This window comes from Oryctolagus cuniculus, chromosome 10 (genome assembly GCF_964237555.1).
Source record: "Oryctolagus cuniculus chromosome 10, mOryCun1.1, whole genome shotgun sequence".
NCBI lineage: Eukaryota > Metazoa > Chordata > Mammalia > Lagomorpha > Leporidae > Oryctolagus > Oryctolagus cuniculus.
The window spans coordinates 76,441,166-76,464,650 of NC_091441.1; the positions used below are offsets into that span (position 1 = coordinate 76,441,166).

Consider the following 23,485-nt stretch of genomic DNA (forward strand, 5'->3'; position numbering starts at 1 on the left):
ATTTTAGTGGTATAAGCAAAGTCAAAAGAGGCATCGTAGATTTGGAGAAATGATTAGGATTTGTATCTGTCATATACAAAGAGTGCTTAAAAATTTGATGAGACAAGCCATTTGATAGACAGAATTGGGCAAAACACGTTCAGCTAGGTTAATTCTCAGGAGGGCGAATGCAGACTGCAGATGGCTGGCACACCTGTGAGACAATGTGCTGAGTTCCACAGTTAGAGAACTATTTGCTGAAGTTAACGCTAGGCCAGCATTGTAATATTCTCTTGCCGGCTACCTAACAATGCACTGCAAACTTCATATAGTTGGTGAACTCTGGTTTTCGGTGAGCCAGGAGTTGGGTGTAGTTTAGCTGGCTTCTGTGCTCAGGGTCTTGCATGACTGTAGCCACATATGTCCCTTTTTTAAAAAAAATTTTTTTTTTTTTTAATTTTAAGTAGTTGTTGGGGCTCTGCTCCTTTCTGGAAATCAGGGTGCTCTTTGAGGCTCACACTATTATTGCCACGTCCATTCCTGTGCCTGTAGAATGAGGCCCCACTTTGTTTTTGGTGTCACTGTCAGATCTTAGAGGGCCCCACGGGCCCCTGCTGTGTAGATGTCTCACAGCCCCTCCAGACCCTTGCTGTCTTATTTCTTCAAAACCGGCAGGCAAGTCCTTGACTACAGGTTGCTAATAGTGGGACAGATCATGGGAGTGATGTTCCCATCTCCTTTGTTACATTCTGCTGGACAGAAACAGGTCACAAGCCCCATCCTTACATGGTGAGGTGACTCCTTGGGGGTCATCTTAGAGTTCTGCCTACCGCAGTCACTTTGTATCCATTGCTCTAGAAACAGTTGGGGAAAAAACTATTATACTTATTGCTAGACCTGTGTGGGAGGTGTATGGTAGGAAGGGGAACTTCTTTTTTAGAAAAAAATTTATTTTATTTGAAACACAGAAAGAGAAAGACAGAGAGCTCCATCTGCTGTTCCATTCCCCAAATGCCTACAACAGCAGGGGCTGGCCCAGGCCAAAATCCAGAGCCTAGGTGGCAAGAAACCAAGTACTTTAGCCTTCACCTGCTGCATCCCAGGATACACATTAGCAGGAAGCTGAAATTGGGAGTGGAGCTGGGGCTCCAACCCAGGCACCTGATATGGAATGTGGACAGCCCAAGCATCCTCTTAACCGCTGGGCCAAATGCCTGCCCAGGAAGGGAAACTGCTAAGCATGATTGGCAGAAAGGAGAGTTATTGCAGTCCTTATGAAAAGTATCTTTTTAAAACAGATACTTTTTTTTTTGAGCCAGTACATCTACTTTTGGGAATTTTGTGTGGAAAATCCAAGGACCCATGACAAGGATATCTACCTTAGCGTCATTAGCAGTGGCACTAAACTAGAAGCAAAGCCAGTGCCCATCAGTAGGGGGAGCAGTTGGACCAAGCATGTACATCATGAACCCCTTTACAGAAATCAGCCACTGGGGGGAGATGCTGGAGAGATTGATGAGCGAGCTATTAGATGGGGAGAAATGATCTAGTTCTTTGGAGGAGAAAAAGGTACAAACTCCCTAATGTGTGTGAGTGCTGACATGCATCTGGAGAAAGCTGAGGAGTGGTAAATGCTGATTTTACATCAGGGAGGCTATCAAGGATGATGGTGGAGAGAGGGCGCCGAAAAAGAAACTTTTGAAACATCTCCTTCCCATGAATCTAATCTGTGTGATATAGTCATGATATATGTACATTTATGGAAAACTTGATTTAGATGAATAAAGAATATTAAAAAGTAAATAAATACTGTGCCTACCATTGATTAATATATGGGACTATTCCTCTTTCTCTAAATAGAACTTTCCAATTAGATAATGGCTATTTTCAGAGTACTTTATGTAGCTTTTACATGTTCTCTATTATCAAAATGTCTTATCTTAAAGTTAATAACTGCTGTTTTGATGCCTTAAATAAGAATAAGATGGCAAAAAGTAAAAAGGTGAGGCATCTAGAAATAAGGAGTAGATACTGTTTAGAATAGGGTTTGAGGGGCCACTGCTCGCATGAAGGTTAAGCCTCTACCTGCAGTGCTGGCATCTCATATGGGTGCTGGTTCAAGTTCCGGCTGCTCGGCTTCCGATCCAGCTCCCTGCTAGTGGGCCTGGGAAACCAGTGGAAGATGGCACGAGTACTTGGACCCCTGCCACCCACATGGGAGACCTGGATGAAGTGCCTGGCTCCTAGCTTTGGCCTGGCCCAGCTCCAGCTGTTGGGGCCATTTGGGGAGAGAAATGGCGGGTACAAACTCTCTCTCTGTGTGTCTCTCTCTCCTTCTCTTTGTATCTCTCTCTCTGCCTTCTAAGTAAATAATTAAATCTTAAAAAAAAAAATAAGGTTTGAGCAGATGCATAACTTTTTTTTTTTTTTTGACATGCACAGTTAGACAGTGAGAGAGACAGAGAGAAAGGTCTTTCTTTTGCTGTTGGTTTACCCCACAAGTGGCCGCCGCCACGGCCAGTGCGTAGTGGCTGGCACACTGCGCTGATCCCAAGCCAGGAGCCAGGTGCTTCCTCCTGGTCTTCCATGCGGGTGCAGGGCCCAAGGACCTGGGCCATCCTCCACTGCACTCCCAGGCCACAGCAGAGAGCTGGCCTGGAAGAGGAGCAACCGGGACAGAATCCAGCGCCCCAACTGGGACTAGAACCCGGTGTGCCGGCGCCACAGGCAGAGGATTATCCTAGTGAGCCGAGGCGCCGGCCCAGATGCATAACTTTTAATAAAAAAATCTATGAGGTCTTCTTTTGTATGCTTGTATATCCAGAGTTAGGTAGAAATAACTTGCATTTCAGCAACTTGTGTTTTAGCTTCTGTATTCAAAGTTCTGATTTTAACAAATCTCCCACATTGGAAGTTTTACAGAACTGAATGAAACACTTACTTTTTAAACACATTTTCTTTTAGTATCTTTTTCTGAAGAAGAGAAATACCAGCTGCGAAAATTTGTCAACAAGTCTTACCTGCTGGACAAGAGAGCCCTTCGTCACGTGTACTATAGTTTGATTGACATCCTCCTGGCATACTGCTATGAGACGCGTGTCACTGAAGGAGAGACGAATGTAAGTACATGTGTGTCTGTGTGTGTCGACACAGATTACTGTGCTATGTAAACTGCATTAAAGAGAGAGAAACTCATCAAGAGTGGAAATTATCACGACTAGTTATTTAGAGGCTGCACCAGGCAGAGGTGTGTGTGGGTAATGGTCAGTACCAACATGGAAGTATAATGCTTACTTTTTTTTTTTTTTTAAGACTTTGTTTGAAAGGCAGAGTTACAGGGAGAGAGAGAAATCCATCTGCTGCTTCAATACCCAAATGGCCTTAACAGCCAGGAGTGTGCCAGGCTGAAGTCAAGAGCTTCATCTGAGTCTCCCATGTAGGTGCAGGGGCCCAAGTACTTGGCCATCTTCTGTTGCTTTCCCAGGTGCATTAAGCAGGGAGCTGGAGCCTAGATTGGAAGTGGAGAAGCAAGGTCTTGAACCCATGTCCATATGGGATGCCAGCACTGCAGGGCAGTGGCTTAACCTGCTGTACAACAACACCAGCCCCTGTGTGGTCTTTTCCTTTCACTCTCAGCATTTATTTCTACCAGACAGCAGAGAAAGCAAGTTTAAGGAAGGAAAGCTGAGGGTAGAGAGAGCTCTATCCTGAACTGTCCTCTTATAGGCCAAAGGAGGAGGACTATGAGGCATGCATAACCTTGGCAAGGCACAAACTGCCATACCCATTTATAGTCCTCTAAGCAATCAGCAGATGCAAGTATAATATTTTACAAAGAAGGGATCTTAGCACTTGCCTGCATTTCTCAATCCATGTAGTCTATGTACTTCTGTAAAATTGTATATAAATCAGATTTTTTTTTTTTGGATAGGCAGAGTGGACAGTGAGAGAGAGACAGAGAGAAAGGTCTTCCTTTTGCCGTTGGTTCACCCTCTAATGGATGCCGCGGCTGGTGCGCTGCGGCCGGCGCATCGCGCTGATCCGATGGCAGGAGTCAGGTGCTTCTCCTGGTCTCCCATGGGGTGCAGGGCCCAAGCACTTGGGCCATCCTCCACTGCACTCCCTGGCCACAGCAGAGAGCTGGCCTGGAAGAGGGGCAACCGGGACAGAATCCGGTGCCCTGACCAGGACTAGAACCCGGTTTGTCGGCGCCGCAAGGTGGAGGATTAGCCTAGTGAGCCGCGGCGCCGGCCATAAATCAGATTTTTAAAACCTGAATTGTGGCCTTTTTTTTTTTTTTTTTTTTTTTTGCTATTATAGGACTCATGAAAATGAATCCTTTTATAAAGTAAATTACTTCTTAAATAATTTTATTAAAAATGTGGACTCTATTGTATCTCTTAGTAAACCATATTTGATTTTGCAAATGAAGAATGAAGTTTATTTCTCACTTGTACCACTGATTATATAGTTTGAAAAGTCTGAGAAACTGAAAATAGCCCCTGCAACTGCTTATTATCATCCTTGCTAAAAGGGTTACCTGAACATATGCTTTCCTTTTTTTTTGAATTACCTGAATAATTTATATCATTAGAAAGGAAAATGCATGCATGAAGAAAATAACTTAAGATTTCCTGTAATTTGAGCCATCAGAAATGTAGCTTTTTTTTTTTTTTTTAAAGATTTTTAAATGTATTTAAAGGATTTACAGAGAGAAAGAAAGAGAAAGAGAGGTCTTCATCTGCTGGTTCACTCCCCAGATGGCTGTAACAGCCAGGGCTGGGCCAGGCCAGAACCAGGAGCTTCATCTGGTTCTCCCATGTGGGTGGCAGGGGCCCAAAGACTTGAGCCATCTTGCACTGGTTTTCTCAGGCCATTAGCAGGGGACTGGATCAGAACCGGAGCAGCCAGGACACAGACTATCACCCATGTGAGATACGTTGTAGGTGGAGGCTTTACCTGCTACACCGCAACGCCAGCCCCAGAAGTAACCACTGTTAAATGGTGCCATATCTCTTTCTAAAAGTATTTCAGTGTGCATATGTGTATGTAACTGTGTGTTTACACTGGGTCAAACTATACTAACTACTATGATTTAATTTGCTTTTTTCAGCATCATATCACTAGCATAGTCTTTTTTTTTAATTTTTTTAATTTTTTTATTTTTATTTATTTATTTATTTTTTTGCCAGGCAGAGTGGACAGAGAGAGACAGAGAGAAAGGTCTTCCTTTTCTGGTGGTTCACCCCTGCGGCCGGCTCACCGAGCTGATCTGAAGCCAGGAGCCAGGTGCTTCTCCTGGTCTCTTGTGTGAGTGCAGGGCCCAAGGACTTGGGCCATCCTCCACTGCCTTCCCGGGCCACAGCAGAGAGCTGGACTGGAAGAGGAGCAACCGGGACTAGAATCCAGTGTGCCAGCACCGCAGGCAGAGGATTAGCCTAGTGAGCCGCGGCGCCGGCCACTAGCATAGTCTTAAGAGTTAAAATTGATGCATACAGGGCCAGTGCTGTGGCATAGCAGGTGAAGACACCGCCTGCAGTCCAACGTCCCGTATCAGTACCGGTTCGAATCCTGGCTGCTCCACTTCTGATCCAGCTGTTTGCTGTGGCCTGGGAAAGCAGTGGAAGATGGCCCAAGTCCTTGGGCATCTACCTCCATGTGGGAGACCAGGAAGAAGCTCTTGGCTCCTTGCTTTGGATCGGCACAGCCCCGGCCATTGCGGCCAATTGGGGAGTGAACCTTCAGATGGAAGACCTGTCTCTCCCTCCCCCACCCCTTCCTCTCCTCTCTCTGTGTAACTCTTTCAAGTAAATAAATAAATCTTTAAAATAATTGATGCATACCAATTTTTAATTTTCATGGTTGTGAAAATTTTTAAATGGTTCTTGAGTTTGTTTATGACTCAAATGTTGATGAGTATTAAGGGCTTAATGTATCTGAAAAAAAAAAAACCTTTTATTTCCACTCATTTTTTAACGATACTGTAATTGGAGAAAATTTGATTTAAAAAAGTGTGTGGTATTATTGAATCTTGAGTAAGAGTGCTTGGTTATACTTGGTGAGGTTCACCATTTTATTTATTTATTTATTTATTTATTTATTTATTTATTTTTGACAGGCAGAGTGGACAGTGAGAGAAAGAGACAGAGAGAAAGGTCTTCCTTTTCCGTTGGTTCCCCTCTCAGTGGCCGCTGCGGCCGGCGCGTTGCGGCCGGCGCACCGCACTGATCTGAAGCCAGGAGCCAGGTGCTTCTCCTGGTCTCCCATGTGGGTGCAGGGCCCAAGGACTTTGGCCATCCTCCACTGCACTCCCTGGCTACAGCAGAGAGCTGGCCTGGAAGAGGAGCAACCGGGACAGAATCCGGCGCCCCGACTGGGACTAGAATCTGGGGTGCAGGCGCCGCAGGTGGAAGATTAGCCTAGTGAGCCGCGGTGCTGGCCAAGATTCACCATTTTGTATTCTTGTGTTCACATACTTCAAGGCATGAAGTCTTGCAACTTTGAGGCCCTCCCTAGCACGTCCTCTCTCTCAGAAGCGTTCTGTGAATTGTGAAATCCTCCAGACGCTTTCTCAGTGCCACAGACAGCACTTCAGCATTGTCTCTGAGCCCTTTGGTAGATTATGTAGTTTGGGAGGCAAGTGGCTTAGTGGAGAAGGATCAGGTTGAACCGACATTGCTTTGCTTTAATTTCTACTTTGAAAGCCCTTGATTGTCACTCGTGTATTGTGGTTCTCTTACCAGTAGGAAAGTTTTATTTCATAAAGTCTCGAAGAATGTAAACAGAAACTTCCTTCTGATAGACTTTGCATCAGTAAAATAATTGTTTTTATACTTGTACTATTTTTAGTTCTTGTATATGTCAGTGCTACTCACACTGGATATATTTATTTTCAAGTGACTTTAAAGTGATAGTACTCTTTTTTCCTAACCCACTAAAGGTTGAATCAGCATGGAATATCAGAAAACTGAGTCCAACGCTGTGCTGGTTTGAGGTATGATTTCCATTTTGAGATAGTTACTGAGATTCTGTTGTTCACAGTGGTTTTTCTGTTGTCATCCTGACGGGATAATTCAAGCAGTTCCTTGGCCTTTTATAAGTGGAAGCTTTGTTGTACAAGTTTGTTTTCCATTTTTAAAATAAAATTGTGGTACTGATCCAGGTGTGTATTTTGGAAACTAGAGGAGGGAAAAATAACCTTGGAGTAAAAGGGGATGTGGTTTGCGTGGGGGTAAAAGTGGAGGAGCTGTGTTGTAAGCTGGCAAACGCTGAGGCTCAGAACTCAAAGCCGAGAAGCCAAGCTAGGTGCTGACCGGCCACAGGGAGGTGTGCTAAGTGTTGTGTGTGTACTGCTTCCCCTGTTCCCCTCAGAGCGTCTGTGAGGTAAGTGTTCCTGCTTTTACACGTTAGGAAACTTGCATAGCTTAATAACTTTATAGTAGGTCTTACAGTTAGTATAGTTACGTCTGGTTCCTCTTTTAGTATAGTAATACTTGGTTTTATTTATTTAATTTTTTTTAAATTTTTTTACTTATTTGAGAGGTAGAGTTACAGAGATAGGCAAAGGCAGAGAGAGAAAGTCTTCCATCTGCTGGTTCACTCCCCAGACGGCCTCAACGGCCAGAGCTGGGCTGATCTGAAGTTAGGAACCAGGAGCTTCTTCTGGGTCTCCCTCATGGGTGCAGGGGCCCAGGGACTCGGAGCATCTTCTACTGCTTTCCCAGGCCACTGCAGAGAGCTGGATCAGAAGAGGAGCAATCGGGATACAAACTGGTGCCCATATGGGATTCTGGAGCTGCAGGCAGAGGCTTAGCCCACTATGCCACAGCGCTGGCCCATATTTTACTTTTTAATTCATTCTTAACAGATTCAATGTGATTTGTAGATACAGTTTTAAGAACATGATGTTCTTATCCTTCTATTTGAAAGTCACAGGTACAGAGACAGAGGAAGAGACAGATCTTCCTTCCACTAGTTCACTCCCCAGATGGCTGCAATGGCTACAGCTGGGCCAGGCTGTCACCAGGAGCCTGTAACTAACTCTGTCTGGGTCTCCCACATGGTTGGCAGGGACCCAAGCACTTGGGCCCTCCTGCTGCTGCTTTCCCAGGCACATTAACAGGGACCTGGCTTGGAAGCAGAGTAGCTGGGACTTGAACCATCATTCCAGTATGGGATGCTGGCCTCTTGGGTAGTGGCTTAACCTGTTGTGCCACAACACCAGCCTCCAAAGTAGAAGCTTATTTAAAATATCATTTTAAGCAATTTAAAATTATATCATCAAAGAGAGCTAATGTTTTTCATGTAGTAAAATCTAGAGTGGTTTCATGGCATTGCTTTATTGGACTACTATGTCAGGTATGAATAGGAACTGAAACATGAAACAGTTCATTAGAGAATCTCACCACTCCAAAGATGGTCCAGGCTCCCACGCTGGACCAGCAGCCTCATGGGAGCTTGTCCTTCCCCAGGCTTTCTGAGTTGGAGTCAGTCTGTGGCACGCTGGCAAGTTCACACTCACAGTAGGATTAGAGAGGTGCCACCCGCCACGCTCCATAGGGGTGCCTCGCATTGCCACAGTCAGTTTATCATAGAGGAGTCAGTTTTCCAATAATTACATTGTAACCTTTAATATGTTGGATGTATAAAAAGGCTGAGTAGATATTTTTATAGTACACTTATTAAATTATCTGTAATAATTCACCTGTTTATGATTTTATTTAGAAAATTTTCTTGTTTTTGAGATAATGTAAAATTGCTGTATTTATTAATAGCTATGATCAACTTTTATGAGTATTTTTAGTTTTTTATAAGAATTTTTTTTAAGATTTATTTTATTTATTTGACAGGCAGAGTTATAGAGAGAGGTAGAGACAGAGAGAGAGAGGTCTTCCATCTGCTGGTTCACTCCCCAGATGGCCGCAGTGGCCAGAGCTGCGCCGATCCGAAGACAGGAGCCAGGAGCTTCTTCCGGGTCTCCCACACAGGTGCAGGGCCCCAAGGACTTGGGCCATCCTCTACTGCTTTCCCAGACCATGGCAGAGAGCTGAATTGGAAGTGGAGCAGCTAGGACTCAAATCTGCACCCATATGGGATGCCAGTGTTTCAGGCCAGGATGTTAACCCACTGCACCACAGCACCGGTCCCTCGTAAGAATTTTTTTTTAAGTTCATAATTATTTTTAGAGATAAAATATTCTTTGTCAAATATTCAGTATTTTTAATCAGATCTCTCATAGTGTTAAGAAGATTAACATATACATGGAAATTATCTTGCTCCTTTAGTTCTAATTTTATAGTTTAGATTTTATATGTGGGTTACATTTTTCATATTTTGCTTATCAAAAACCAATGAGAATGTGATTTTGTAGAAAATCTTTTTCTAGTATTTATAAGTGACTAGTATCGGTGTGATACTATTCAAAATAAATAAAATACTCCTCCCTACCCAAAATTAGAAAACAGAAGGGCAGTGCTCCAAGTCTTGGTAAGTGAAGGCAAGTTACTCAGTTAGATATCATTGTATTACTCATGTCCAAAGCCCTTATCCCCATCCCTACCCCTACCCCCAACCCCAGAAAAAAGAGGAGGAGGAGGGGAGGGAGACTGCAAACAGTGCTCACTCAACAGTTCCTTGTCCCTGATGCCAGCGGCAGCCGTAAGAGACAGAAATATGAAGCTGTAACATTTTACTGTGTCATTTATGTGCATCAGTGTTTTGTTAATGCCATGTGCTTTAGAGTCTTATTTAGAATTCTTAAGACTTTCTCAGGGGCTTGCTCTGTGGCTCAGTAGGTTAAACCACCATCTGCAGTACTGGCATCCCATAATGGGTGCCGGTTTGAGTCCCAGCTGCTCCACTTCTGATCCAGCTCCCTGCTAATGTACCTGGGAAAGCAGCAGAGGATGGCCCAAGTCCTTGGGCCCCTGTACCCACATGAGAGACCCGGAAGAAGCCTCTGGCTCCTGGCTTCAGCCTGATCCAGCCCCCGCTGTGGCAGCCTTTTGGGGAGTGAAACAGCAGATGGAAGATTTCTCTCTCCCTTTCTATTTCTCCTCTCTCTCTGTAACTCTGACTTTCAAATAAATCTTTAAAAAAAAAAAAAAAAAAACTTCTCAAAACATCCCTGCTACATATGTGATTTTTAAGGGGCATTTGTGGTATGTTGATATTGTACGAGATATCAGAAAGATGATGCTAAAATATTTTATTGTAAGGTATACAGAATGAATCTGATTTCATGGCTTTCTATTTCTCTTCTTGGCTTTATGCTATTTGAAATAATTTATAGTTTTAAATTGAGAATTGTTTCCTATTTCATTGTGGGGTTTTGTTGATGTAACATTTTATGAAAGTGACTACTTGTTAAAATGACCCTTGACAGACATGGACTAATGTTCATGAAATCGTGGTGTCTTTTGGAAGAAGAGTTCTGTGCTACCCACTTTATCGCCATTTCAAGCTGGTGAAGAAGGCCTACAGTGACACCATAAAGATACTACAGCTAGGTAAGATATTGTGCTTGCAGATCTGGGAGTGAGAAATTTGTAAATTTTTCAGTCTGTAAAGATGTAATCATGAGTTTTTCTGAGCATAAATAAGTAATGCAAATCATTTGATCCAGCTGTTCACCTCACCTCTGGTGTATAAAGTAGTTATTCTTCCGTATAGAAGAGGTGTAATACTTTCTAAGAGGAGAGGATGAGTATAGAGGATACGTGCAGTATTCCAAACCATTTTGCTTTCCAGTAAGTTGCATTGGTCAGTATTTCTTGGATGCCTGTACTTTTCTAAGCACTATGGTGAGTAGGATAATCAAGTAGATAGATAAATTCCCTGCCGAATGAAGTTTGCAGTTTTGTCAGAGAGACAGATGACAAATAAGTAAGCAATTCTAGTGTAGGATGAACAGCGCTCTGCTGGGAGAGGTACAGGGGTCATTTAGGACACATGACCCAGACTTGGGATGTCATCAGGGGGCTTGCATTGAAAAGCACAGCTGCTCTGAGGACTTCTGACTGCTGCTACATTCAGCCTGAGAAGAACAACATTTGCCAGCATTAAGGGTGTTGATGATTCCAGGCTCTGAAGCAGACTCCAGAATGCCTCTCAGAGCTTCATTGGAAGAAGTATGTACTGTCCAAGCTAATGATTTGGCAGGGGGAGGGGACATCCATTTGTATGTATTAGTTCTGGCATATTTACTTAGAAGTCACTTCCAGTACTTGAAGGCCGTTTCTTGCATTCTCCTCTGAGGAGTCTCATCATTCCTTTGCCTTAGAGAAAAATGTTTCTGGGAGCTTAGTTTTCAAACCTCTGGATGAGAAGGGAAAGGTAGGGAGGTGTTCCCTCTACGTCCAGGTGACTTCATTGGCTTAAAAGGGAGAATCATGTCTCTAATTTTTTGTTCCACCTTGAAGGACAGCTGCCTAGCTTTTCCTTTGCCTTCTGTGTAAACTATTAGAGTCTTCTTGCCCTGGGGAAGGTGGAGGGAGGAGTCACGTTTGAAGTAGTTGAAGTAGATTACTATAAAGTAGACAATAATTATAAAAATGAATCAACAGTTAAATAAAAGATGGCTTTTTATCCTTACAGTTGGTTTAGACTAGCTGTATTTTATTTTGAAGGATTGATTATATGATAACAGAGCTACATTGAGAAATCTATCTTCTTTTAACAGTGGGAAACAAACTGCTATATTTCTTCATAAGTTATTTCTTCTTCCCTCCAAGATATTTCTTGAATTGCTAAAATTACCTTGAAAAATCAATCCACTATAAATGACCAACTGTTGCGCTTGAGTTGCATATCACAATTAATTTCTTTTGTAAGTCATGCTACATTATTTGGGCATCATTCATGGATTTACACAGTAAGAATGCAGCTTGTGATTATCCTGTTATATCATGGTTTCCAGATGGAAAACTGTGGCAGAACCCCCATGTGCATGTTTGTACACATGCTCACACATTCACACACTCTCACGCATGCATTCACTCACACATATGAACCACTACTTTGTTACTTTTGACTCTGGGAAGGAATGTAGCCCTCTGGATTTTTATTTGAAAAATAATCAGTTCTAAGCTTGCATAACCAAAAATAAATATGTTTGCCTCGACTTAAACGCTGTATTTCATTACTCAAACAGTTTTAGTAGGTCAGAATTGAAATTGAGATTTAGCGTCTCATCATTATCACCCTGACGAGAAATAGTCTTATCAGCTGTGTTGTGGTAGCAACAGAAGACTTGAAGTAACACGCTGTGGGCCTGTCTGCTAAAAATGAACCTGAACTCTCTCTAAACCATACACAGTGTGTTCTGTGACTCATTTGGGCTAGAACAGAGTGCTGGATTGTCTAGAATGCATGCCATCCGCCCCGATGATGATAAGCGCTGAGTGAGATTGTGGCACAGGGAAGCCATTATGGCTACTGAATAGTCTTGTTTGGATATCCCGTGATGTAAGTAGAGATAGCTCTGGTTTGGTATTTGCTGTTTTCTGAGAATTTATCTGTGCCTACTTACAATTCAAAACGCAATCAGCATTCACACATTTTAAAAATAAAGGTCAGTATAGTGCTTCCATAGTCAGTGGAAAAGTGACGATGAACTCATTTACTCCAAAGAAATACTGTTCTTAAATGGAATGAGTTTCCAGAACCAAGATGGCTTCAGAGTTTACAGTATATTTCATATTGATTTACTAAGTTTGGATTTTCCAGAGCGCTTTACCTGACCTCACAGACGCCTTTACAAGGATTCTTTCCGAGTTCCTCGGCTCTCTCCAGTTTTGCGTTTTCCCTCCCACTCCCCTCCTTCTCCAGTAGACTGTCTTGCTCTTGCTGTGTGCTTAACTCAGATTTCTTGAAGGGCAGGAGATCCTGCATTTCCCCTGTAAGTGCTGTTTCAATTCTCACAGGCCCTGCACATGGAATTGTTTTCTGTGGGCCAGTCATCTTGGGGCCCACGACTCCCCCTTTTTCCCTTCTGTTCCTGTCTTGTTGGCAGTTTTCACCACCTCCCCCTGTTCAATTCTTTTCGGAAGGATTGGTAGAATCCTTCAGGGAAGCATTGCTTACTTGCTGTTAGTTAATTGAAAATAAAACTAAAAGGGATAGAGAGCAGCTTTTCTAATATATCTTCAGAAGTTTTATCCTATTTAGAAATGACATGTCTTACAGTTTAATACTTGGTGATACATTATTTATACCTTCACTGAGTGTACTGGTATCCACAGCTTATTAATGTTTGTAAAGAATTCTTCACACTATTTTGTTGGAAGGGCTGAACATGATGGAGCAGAGGGGAATAACTTTTTTCTAACAAGTTTGCCCTTTGAGCTCATCCCGTGGGTTCTTTTTTCCCTTGTATGGAATATATATAATGACGTATACTTGTGTATGTCTCCTGTGATACACACCTGACAACTTTTTCTGTCACTTTCAATTACAAGAAAGTTCTCCCACTACTTCTGGTCACAAGAGGAATGTAATTCCAGTTCTCAGTGTCCACACTGAACTTTGTTACAACAGTAAACCTTCCCTTCTTCCCTGGTGTGGGGCCGCCTCTGGTAGGAAGCAACGGTGAGAGGGAGGCCCGTGTTGCTTCCAGACCAACCCCTGCACTCGGCCACCACTGGCTGCTTTTTCCTGCTTCTTGTTGGACCCAGACACCAGTCTTTCTACCTCACAATTGGGCAATTTCCGAGGCAAGCAGGTTGTCCTCTCTTAAGGCCTTGAGTTTGGCGAAGCAGTTAAGATGTCTGTGTCCCACAGAGTATCGGGGTTCGATCCCTGGTTCTGACTTCTGACTCCAGCTTCCTGCTAATGCAGACCCTGGGAGTCAGTGGTGATAGTTCAAGTAGCTGGATTCCTGCCATTGGCTTGGAGACCTGGCTTGAGTTCCTGGCTTCCAGCTTCATTCTGGCCCAGAGCTGGCTGTGTGGGTGTTTGGGATAGTGAACCAGCAGATGGGAGCTCCCTGCCTGCCTGCCTGCCTGTTTCTGTTTCTGAATAAACAAAGAAACAAAAGATTTAAAACCCCTTCCTTTTCGTGTAAGGTAACAGAAAAGCACCTCTCTCCCTCCCTCATGGAGGGCAGCAGGAAACCCCAATGCACTCCACCAATTTGATCCAGAGATTTTTCTGGACCTCTTTACCCTTGAGCTCCTGGAGGCTAATTGAGTATTGGGCTGATGGGTTGCAAATTAGTTTCTCTCTATAGAGATTTAGCATAGAGAAGTCGACATCTCTTTTTAAAAGAGGTTGGATCCCTGTTTTGTCTTCTGTGTGCCTCACTGGCAATGGGACAGAAAGAATTCTGGGTTAATAAGCTCACACAGTAGTCAAAGCCTCAGCCACCCTAAATTACCTACTCTATGTGTACCAGCACTAGTCCCAGTTCTTAAGGTCACGTATGTCATATCTCAGGGATTACAATCCTGAGAAGCAAGGATCACTATCCCTGTTTTGCAGAGAGAAAATAGGCTCCAAGATGACGGTAGCCCAGGTCACATGGCTAGTAGATGGGCCAGCCTGCATTTGACGGCATGTCTATGAGTTTGTATGTATTGAACTAGTTATGAATGAAATCACATGAGGGCTGGGGTTTGCTTCAAAACAGTGCAGGCTTGGGTATGGGAAAGTGGGTGTGATGAAGCTGAAACAAGGTTGGCCACCAGTGGGTAATTGCTGGCTTTGTGCCAGATGGGCATCTGATTCACAGCTTTGTCCTCTGCATTCTGTCCATGTTGTGATTTTCCTATATAAGAAGATTTTCCCCCCAAGACTGTACAAGTAGCTCCAAAGAGTATAGTGAGTAAAGCCGCCGCCTGCAGTGTCAGCATTCCATATGAGTGCCACTTCAAATCCCAGCTGCTCCACTCTGATCCAGCTGTCTGCTATGGCCTGGAAAAGCAGTAGAGGATAGCCTGAGTGCTTGGGTCCCTGCACCTACATGGGAGACCTAGAAGAAGCTCCAGGCTCCTGGCTTTGGATCTGCCCAGCTCTGGCCATTGCGGCCATTTGGGGAGTGAACCAGTAGATGGAAGTCTGTCTGTCTGTCTCTCTCTCTTTCTCTCTTCCTCTCCTATCAAATAAATAAATCTTTATTAAAAAAAAAAAAGAAATGTGGGGAGTGAAAATAGAAAGCCATGGAAACTGATCTATATTTAAGGCATTTAAGATGTGTAACCTCCCACAGAGGGGAGCCTCTGCCTGGTTTGACTTCCCATTCTTAGCCACTACTGGTTTCCCAGCTCTGTCAAGTACTTGTTAATTGGCTGATGAGTTCATCTGTTAATTGATTGATTCAACAGACATTTTGAATGAAGACTTACATGCAAAAGCTATTCTGTGCAAAGCACTCTGTAAATATGAAGGCCAGCAGAGGAGCCTTGCACTAGCAGGGGAGCTGAGATATCCAACAATAATGTAAAGTAGTACAGTACGTAGTAGGCCATGGCTGATACCTTGCAAGAACTGTAGATTAAGTTGCTCAAGAAAAAAACAAAAACAAAGAGATGAATTTCATGAGGTCAGGGAAAGAAAGATTTATGGCAGGCATGAGACTTAAATGAGGACTTGAAGGATGGGTAGTAGCTGCTCGTAGAGGATGGAGGGGAACGTGCCAGACGTGGCGAGTGAGCAGCACGCAGCAGCTCAGGGAGAAGCAGTGGAGCTGAAGGAAGTCAGTGTGCTGTCTGCTCCTGGGGTTTGCCCTACAGCTCCTGAAACTAGTCACTAGGTCTCCTATGTTTTCGATGTTGTCACTTAATTCCCTGCTCCTGGTAATTCTTTCTGTTTTCTTCCTCATATTCTGAATTGTTTTTGAACTTCTATTGCTTTCGTAATTCACCATAGCAATTATTATTTTTTAAAGAGTGGAACAATCATAGTAGTGCTTTCAGGAAACTTGAGTGGAATGGAATTAAAGTCAGATATTGAAGTAGTAGTCATCACCTGTTGTCACTCCAGTTAATCCAAGAAAAGAGAGGTTTTCAGAGGCCATGAGAAGCTACTCCTGGGCAGCGAGGGCTACGGTTCAGTGCTGGAGCCAATCCTATGCCCCTTTCTCTCTGTAGTCTCCTTCACAAGGCAAAGTAAATTCCTTCTGTTCTTGTCTCTTCTGAGAGTGCAGTCCAGGTTCCTGTCTCTGAAACTGGTACCTTTCTTCACATGTGCTACTGTAGAGAAGGATGTTAAACATGAACAGACACGTTAAGAAAAGTAAAGCTCCAGTCCTCTCCATAGAATCCCTTTCTCGTTGTAATCCTGTTAATCACTTAATATTTTTAACCACTAATAATGTTTACAGTGCTCTCATAGTAATTTTTGGGTTACATGTTTATAAATAGTTCTTTGTTCTCTTAAACACTATAGAGGGCAGTCTTTTCTTGTATGATTTACAAATAGATTGTCTTTAATTGCCACAAATGAGTAACAGCTTGTGGTTATTGCCTTACCAAAAAAAAAAAAGCACTTAAAATATTTTTAAATGTCCTTTGGAAATGTGAGTAATGCTTATTGGTGGGTCAAAATCAGCCAGTCTTTTATATGTTTACTTACGTGCATTTTGTATTTTCTGTGCTATTTATTTAAGATAAGCTTTGTTAATTTCTGTGGTTTCCAAGCTGAGCAATATTTTATATTCTATAACCCAGGAGGTTAGTTATTATAACATGATTTGAATGTATGGCTAAAAATAAAACTTCTATAATTAGTGTCTTTTTAAATAAATTTAAAATCAATTTTGAGATTATTTTCTGGATCTGAATTGTTATGGAAGCAACTTTAAGGCTACTTTCTTCAAGGAAAAAGATAAAGGCAGAATATTGTATATATTTAGGACAAACTTCGGGAAACAAAAGAATACTTCATTTGACCCTAATGAATCACATATTAATCTTAAGATCTAAATAAAATAAATTTAATAATACTTTATATATCTTCTAGAAAAGATACAAGAATGATATTTATGTAATTTAAAATTTCTCTGACAAGAAAAATAACAAGTGGAAGACATTATTCAACAGCCATGGATCAAATTTACTCTGTGTGCAAGGCTTTGTAATGGAATTGGTGAAGATTATAAGGATATATATATATGACTTGGTCATAGCTTTTAGGGAGTTTGTTGTATAATTGGAATGATGGGACAAATGATACGATGCAAAATGTTAAATAGTTACAGTGTAAGATACAAAGAAGAGGGTCCCTTAAGAAAATATGTAAACTGCCAACCACAGACCAAATCCATCTGTATGGATTTATATGGATCTAAGAATTTTTTAAATTTTTAAATGGTAGAAGAAAATATCAAAAGAGAAATAGCATTTTGTGACTCATAAAAATTCGAATTTTAGTGTGCATAAATAAAGTTTTATTGGATTATAGCCATGCATGTTCACTCACACAGTATCTGTGGCTGCTTTTTTGATACAATGGCATAGTTGAGTAAGTGCAACAGAGATTTTATGGCCCCCAAAGCCAAAATATTTACTTTCTGGTTCTTTGCAAAAAAAATTCACCACCCTGCCTTAGGTACATACACAAGGGTAGGAGGGGAGCCCTTTCATGGTGGGCTGAGGTCTTTGGCTGCCTTCCATCTCAAATAGTGCCAGTGTTGAAGTAGGTCGCGTGGGCTGTTTTCTCTCTCTTCCCTGCAGGGTGCCATGTTGCTGACCCAGCAGGTTCACATTGGAGCAGGCCCCTGTGCATTAAGAGAAGCAAACTGAGAGGCCCACTTGGCCGTGCGGGTACATCAGTGAGGATGGCAGGGTTAGGATAATCAGGAGTAGTGAGGCTTGTGTGAACCAGAAAGATATGTGGCACATCTGTAGCCTGCTGTTGCCATGTGAGTGGGTGCCCTGCCAGTTTGGGCCACCTTTAAAAAGTAGGAGGAAGTCATGATCTTTGATGTAAATACCCCTAAAAGTTTCAATGTGGATAATGAAGTGAAAGCGTTGTCTAAGAGCCACAGTGTGTCTAAGGGCCAGCCAGCCTTCCTCACACCTTGGAGCCTCCCATTGCTAGCTTCAGTGTGGGCTTGCACCTGGGTTCTCCTCTTTCAGTCTGAGTCTGAGCCTATGTGTGTTCCAAGAGTAGGTCAGGGAAGGAGGTGAGAGATTTCCTGCATCCTCCCGTGTAGCGAATGCCACAAAGCTTTTGATACAGCAGATCGTGCACTCTCTTTATTATTGTTCCTGTCAGCCAGAACCAAAATCCTGGTGGAGAAAATGAGTCCTAGGATTCTGCACCTCACTGACACACAGGCTGCTTGTAAGTGGGAGGAGGTAGAAAAGGAGGAGTGTGGGTTGACAAGGAAGACTCAATGGCCCTGAGAAGTGAGGCTTTGTGGTAGTTAATCCTTCATGTGTGTAATATAGAAAAGATGTGGAGGAAGGGTATTCCTTGGGAAAGGAGAAGATGCAATGATAAGGAAGAAGAAAATCAAAGGGGTCTCTGTCTAGGAGAAGACGGATCCTCATATGGATCTGGAGGCCTAGAGTGGGAAGGGAGCAGTAGGAAACAGTGGCCATAGTGTGCGACCTACCTGGCTCACCAAAGAGAGGGTGTCTTATTCCTGTGATAGGCTGGTGGGTTCAGCTTCATCTGACAGTCCCACGTAGGATGGGGTCCTTGAAGGGCGAGGTTAGCGGCCAGGAGAAGAGAGGAGACCAGTATTGTTGCTAGACCTCAGTGCCCTGAACTAGAGCAAGAGCAGTGGCACTGAGTTCTTGGACAGGGCCTTCCCGTAGTGGGGTGGGAGCAGCAAGTGAACAGAGGCCCAGGACCTTGATGCCATGAGCTGTTTTCTCTCTTCACGTGTAGGCTGCTTGCATGTTCCTTGTCTCATTGAATTCCCACAGTGAGTCTTAAGAGTTTCCCTTGTGGGCACAGGTTCAGAGTTGGTACCAGCCAACTGAGAGATAACTCCAGGAGCAGGCGGAGTGTGGGCTATATAGCTGATCTGCAGGGGAGCAGTTATCCTTGCTGCCGTGTTTACTCTGTGGAGAAATCCCCTAACAACTGGCACGATTGGCTTTGTGTGGCTTTTTTTTTTTTAAATATTTATTTATTTTACTTGAAAGTCACAGTTACACAGAGAGAGGAGAGGCAGAGAGAGAGAGAGAGAGAGAGAGAGAGAGAGGCCTTCCATCCATTGGTTCACTCCCCAGATGGCCGCAACGGCCGGAGCTGAGCCAATCCAAAGACAGGAGCCAGGAGCTGCCTCTGGGTCTCCCAAGTGGGTGCAGGGGCCCAAAGACTTGGGCCATCCTCCACAGCTTTCCCAGGCCACAGCAGAGAGCTGAATCGGAAGTGGAGTTGCCAGGTCTCGAACTGGCGCCCAATTGGGATGCCTGCACTGCAGGTGGTGGCTTTACCCACTATGCCATAGCACCAGCTCCTTTGTGTGGCTTTTTAATGACCTTCCCTTAGCCTTTTAGAGTTGGGGACCAGAATTCTGAGATCTTAATTTCCTAGTCCAAATTTTCTTACCTGTAAGTCAAACTTACTGCTCTTACTAAATTACATTTATTGACCAGTGATTAAATGTGAAGAAGTGTAACTCGGTCCTACGAGAATGTGCATCGTTTAGCAGGAAGCAGACATTCCCTCTGTGATGCTGAGACAGTTTCAAAGGGGTCCGTCTCTCTCCTTTGACCTTGACATTCTCTCAGTGTCTCAGGTCACTGCAAGGGACTCATTTGTGGTATAGCTGGGCTTGTTTTCCATTTAATGAGTCATTTGAAGTATCCACTCATCTTTCTTCCTCCACTCACATTTCTCCTTTCAAAACACAATTTTGGTTTTCCCAATTTGAGACTAAACCGGTTCAAAGAATTAGAACTCTTAATATTAAGTCGTACCTATTGGAAAAATGAAGTACAATAGTCTTAATTAAAACAGCATTTTTCTAATTGAATATTGAGATACATACTGTACCCTTAAGATATGATAATTAGATTACAGTTTTAGCTGAAAATTATGAGGTTCTCGATGTTTACTGATTTTTTTTAATTACCAGATTGTAAATGTTTCAAGATCTTTTCTCCATATATCTTTTTTTAAAAATATATTTATTTATTTGAAAGGCAGGGTTACAGAAAGAGCCAGAGACAAAAATTCCATCTACTGTCTCACTCACCAAATGAGCACAAAAACTGGGACTGGACCAGGCTGAAGCCAGGAGCCTAGATCTCCATCCAGGTCTCCCACATGGGTTGCAGACATATTTGGGCCATCTTCTGCTGCTTTCCCAGGAGCATTAGCAGACCTGGATTGGAAGTGAAGCAGCCTGGACTTGAACCAGTGCTTATATGGGATGCTGGTGTCGCAAGCAGTGGCTTAATCTTCTGTTCCACAACACTGGCCCCTATCCATGTATCTTAAACTTCTTAGCTGTTCTACTTTCTACTTATTATACAGATGGGAGTTAAAAATTTTTTTTTTTTCATTTTACTTGAAAGACAGAGAAGAAAGAAGATTTTGTTTTGTTTTATTTTTATATTTCTTTATTTGTTTGAAAGGCAGAGTTATAGAGAAGGTGAGACCTTCCATCTTCCTGGATCACTCCCCAAATGGCTGCAACAGCCAAAGCCAGGTCTCCCACATGGGTGGCAGAGGCCCAAGTACTTGGATCATCTTCTGCTGCTTTCCTAAGCACATGAGCAGGGAGCTGAGTCAAAAGTGGAGCAGCTGGGCCTTGAACTAGGGTGCTGGTATGGGATGCTGGCATTGCAGGTGGCAGCTTGACCTGCCATGCCACAACTCTAGCCCTGAGACAGAGATTTTCCATCTGGTGGTTCACTACCCAAATGTCCTCCACATTTGTAGCTGGGCCCAGCTTAAGCCAGAAAGTGGAATTCAGTGAGTGTCTCCATGTGGATGGAGGGGGCGTCCAAGAACTTGAGCCAATATCTGCTGCCTCCCAGGGTGTGCATTCTTAGGAAGCCTGCATCGGGAGAGAAGCTGGGACTCAAGCCCAGGCACTCTGATCAAGAAGTTGCCTTAACCACTGCACCAAATGCCCACCTTGGGAAGTTTTTGTGTGTCTTCTGCTTTGAACTTGAATGCCTCAGTCCTAACTGTATAAAGAAGTTGAAATTAGTTGTTACTATTATGTAATTTTGATGACATCCAGCCATGCATTGCTAAAGTGAAACAACCACTGGTTTGACAAGTGACTTGAGGAGGATAGAGTTCATTTCAAGACTGTCCTTCCAGACCAGCAAATCTTGTAGGAATTGTTAGAGCAGAAAAGGCAAAAGGCAGCCCTGGGTTAAATTCATTACTTGAACTTTGGGTGGTTTAGTGATGTAACAAAGTCTGGCCCAGCCACAATCTTTTCTTGTCAGGGGCTAGATATAATAAAGGAAAGAATGAACAAACTATGTACTCCCAGTTGGTTGTGATGCAGTAACTTAAAGTCAGTCTGCAAACCATAAAGGGGTTATAAGTAGTGGATGAGTTAGTAGTAAAGTATTGAGCACAGTTTGACGAGTATGTTTAAAATGAGGATTAATGTACGCCATACTGTAGATTAGCAACCAGAGTTTATTGAACAGGATCATCCGATTTGCTGTAAGTTGCTCTAGACCAGGGAAGAAAAGTTAAGAAGTCATGTCCCCTCCTGTCAAGTAGTTAGTTCACTTATACAAGCTGATAAAAACCAACACTATTCACTGGATGCGGCTGAGTCAGGCGTCCTTATTTTCAGATCCTGACTGTTGCTTTGTGGCTGTGACCTGAGCCAGTTCCTGCATATCCTTGAGCCTCAGTTTCCTTCTTTTTCTTTTTTTTTTTTTTTTTTTTTTACGATTTATTTTATTTATTTGAAAGAGTTACAGAGAGGTAGAGACAGAGAGAGAGGTCTTCCATCCGCTGGCTCACTCCCCAGGTGGCCGTGATGGCCGGAGCTGCGCTGATCCAAAGCCAGGAGCCAGGAGCTTCTTTCGGGTCTCCCATGCGGATGCAGGGGCCCAAAGACTTGGGCCATCTTCCACTGTTTTCCCAGGCCATAGCAGAGAGCTGGATTGGAAGAGGAGCATGCGGGACTAGAACCAGCACCCACATGCCAGGGTTTTAAGCCGCTGCGCCACAGTGCCGGCTCCTGTTTCCTTCTTATGAAACAAAGAGGAAGGAACCTAACTTGTAGGGTTAAAGGTATAATATATATAAAGTACCTAGTGCAGAGCGAGTGGGTATCTACTAACTACCGTAGTAGGTTATACCAGGCATTATGAAGGGACCCAGCCCAGCTTTAGGGAAGAATTGAAACTCTGTTCCCAGAGAGTTGGAAGGTAAATTGGGGTTTGGATTGAGGTTATGCAGTCCAGGTAAAAGAGACATTTACAAAATACATGTGTGCTTTGTGTTAATTTTGCTTGTGACTGTATGGATAATACTTGAAATTTAAGAAGAGATACTTTAAAAATTGGTAAAGGGATGTAAGTTTTTACTTAGCATAGTAACGCATGCTTCAAGTGTGTGTTTCCTATTACAGCTCAGAAACACAGAGAGCATAAATGGCATCTGAGGAATTTGAGGATAAAACAATTGCACAGACTGAGCAGCTTCCTGAATGCTAAATGTAATGTAGCTGTTTGTGTTGTTAGGGCTTTATTCTTCTTCCTAACAGGGTCTGCTATTGAAGTAAAATCATCCCACTTTGATTTTCTTAATTTTGATTAGTTTGACACAATTGTTCTGTTGTATCCCTTTTTATGGTCAAATGACCTGTACAAATGAGGCTTAAAATAATTCACAATATAGACCTTTTGATAATATGATCTCAACAAAATCTCACCATTGTAGCCAGGTGTCTATTAAATTTTTATTTCAAGATTATAATAATGTTGATGTTTATTTTAAGATAATTTTATGTATAAAGACCAAGCAGTGGGACTGGGTATTTGGCACAGCAGTGAAGACACTGCTTCAGATGCCTGCATCTCATGTCAGAGTGTCTGGGTTTGTGTCCAGCCCTGGTTTTGATTCCAGCTTCCTGATAATGTGCATCCTTGGAGGCAGCAGGTAATGGTAAAAGTACTTCCATCCCTACCACACGTGTGGGACACCCGGATCGAGTTCTGAGCTTCTGTCTTTGGCCTGGTCCAGCCAAAACTATTGTGAGCATCTGGGGAATGAACCAGCAGATAAAAGATCTCTCTCTCTCTCTTGCTCTCTTTCTCTGTCTTTCAAATAAATGAAAATAAGTAAACAACAATGTAAAGTAGGTAAGTAAATAAATGGAGCAGGGGTGATAATGTGACACAGATAACAGTAGAATGGATTTAAGTAATGGTAAAAAAAATGAATAAATATAAAAAGACTGGGGCTGGCAGCTGTAGTGTAGTTTGTAAAGCAGTCTACTGTTGATGGGCATTTAGGTTGATTCCAGGTCTTAGCTATTGTGAATTGAGCTGCAATAAACATTAAGGTGCAGACCGCTTTTTTGTTTGCCAATTTAATTTCCTTTGGGTAAATTCCAAGGAGTGGG

General features: G+C 42.9%; 1 protein-coding gene across 5 annotated transcripts in view; it reads left to right on the forward strand.

Annotated features, from left to right (window-relative positions):
• Positions 1 to 23,485, forward strand: part of SHQ1 (SHQ1, H/ACA ribonucleoprotein assembly factor) — a 155,139-nt gene that overhangs the window by 37,840 nt on the left and 93,814 nt on the right. For 4 of the 5 annotated variants that reach the window (XR_007921540.2, XM_051851471.2, XM_002713187.5 and 1 more), the window contains exons 7-9: positions 2,944 to 3,098; positions 6,920 to 6,973; positions 10,364 to 10,487. Coding sequence is in view for 4 of the 5 variants with exons in the window: in XM_051851471.2 (XP_051707431.2) it covers positions 2,944 to 3,098; positions 6,920 to 6,973; positions 10,364 to 10,487 (333 nt within the window). In the remaining variant the exon portion in view is untranslated. The remainder of the gene's footprint in view (positions 1 to 2,943; positions 3,099 to 6,919; positions 6,974 to 10,363; positions 10,488 to 23,485) is intronic. The other variant, XM_051851470.2, reaches the window with a different exon arrangement.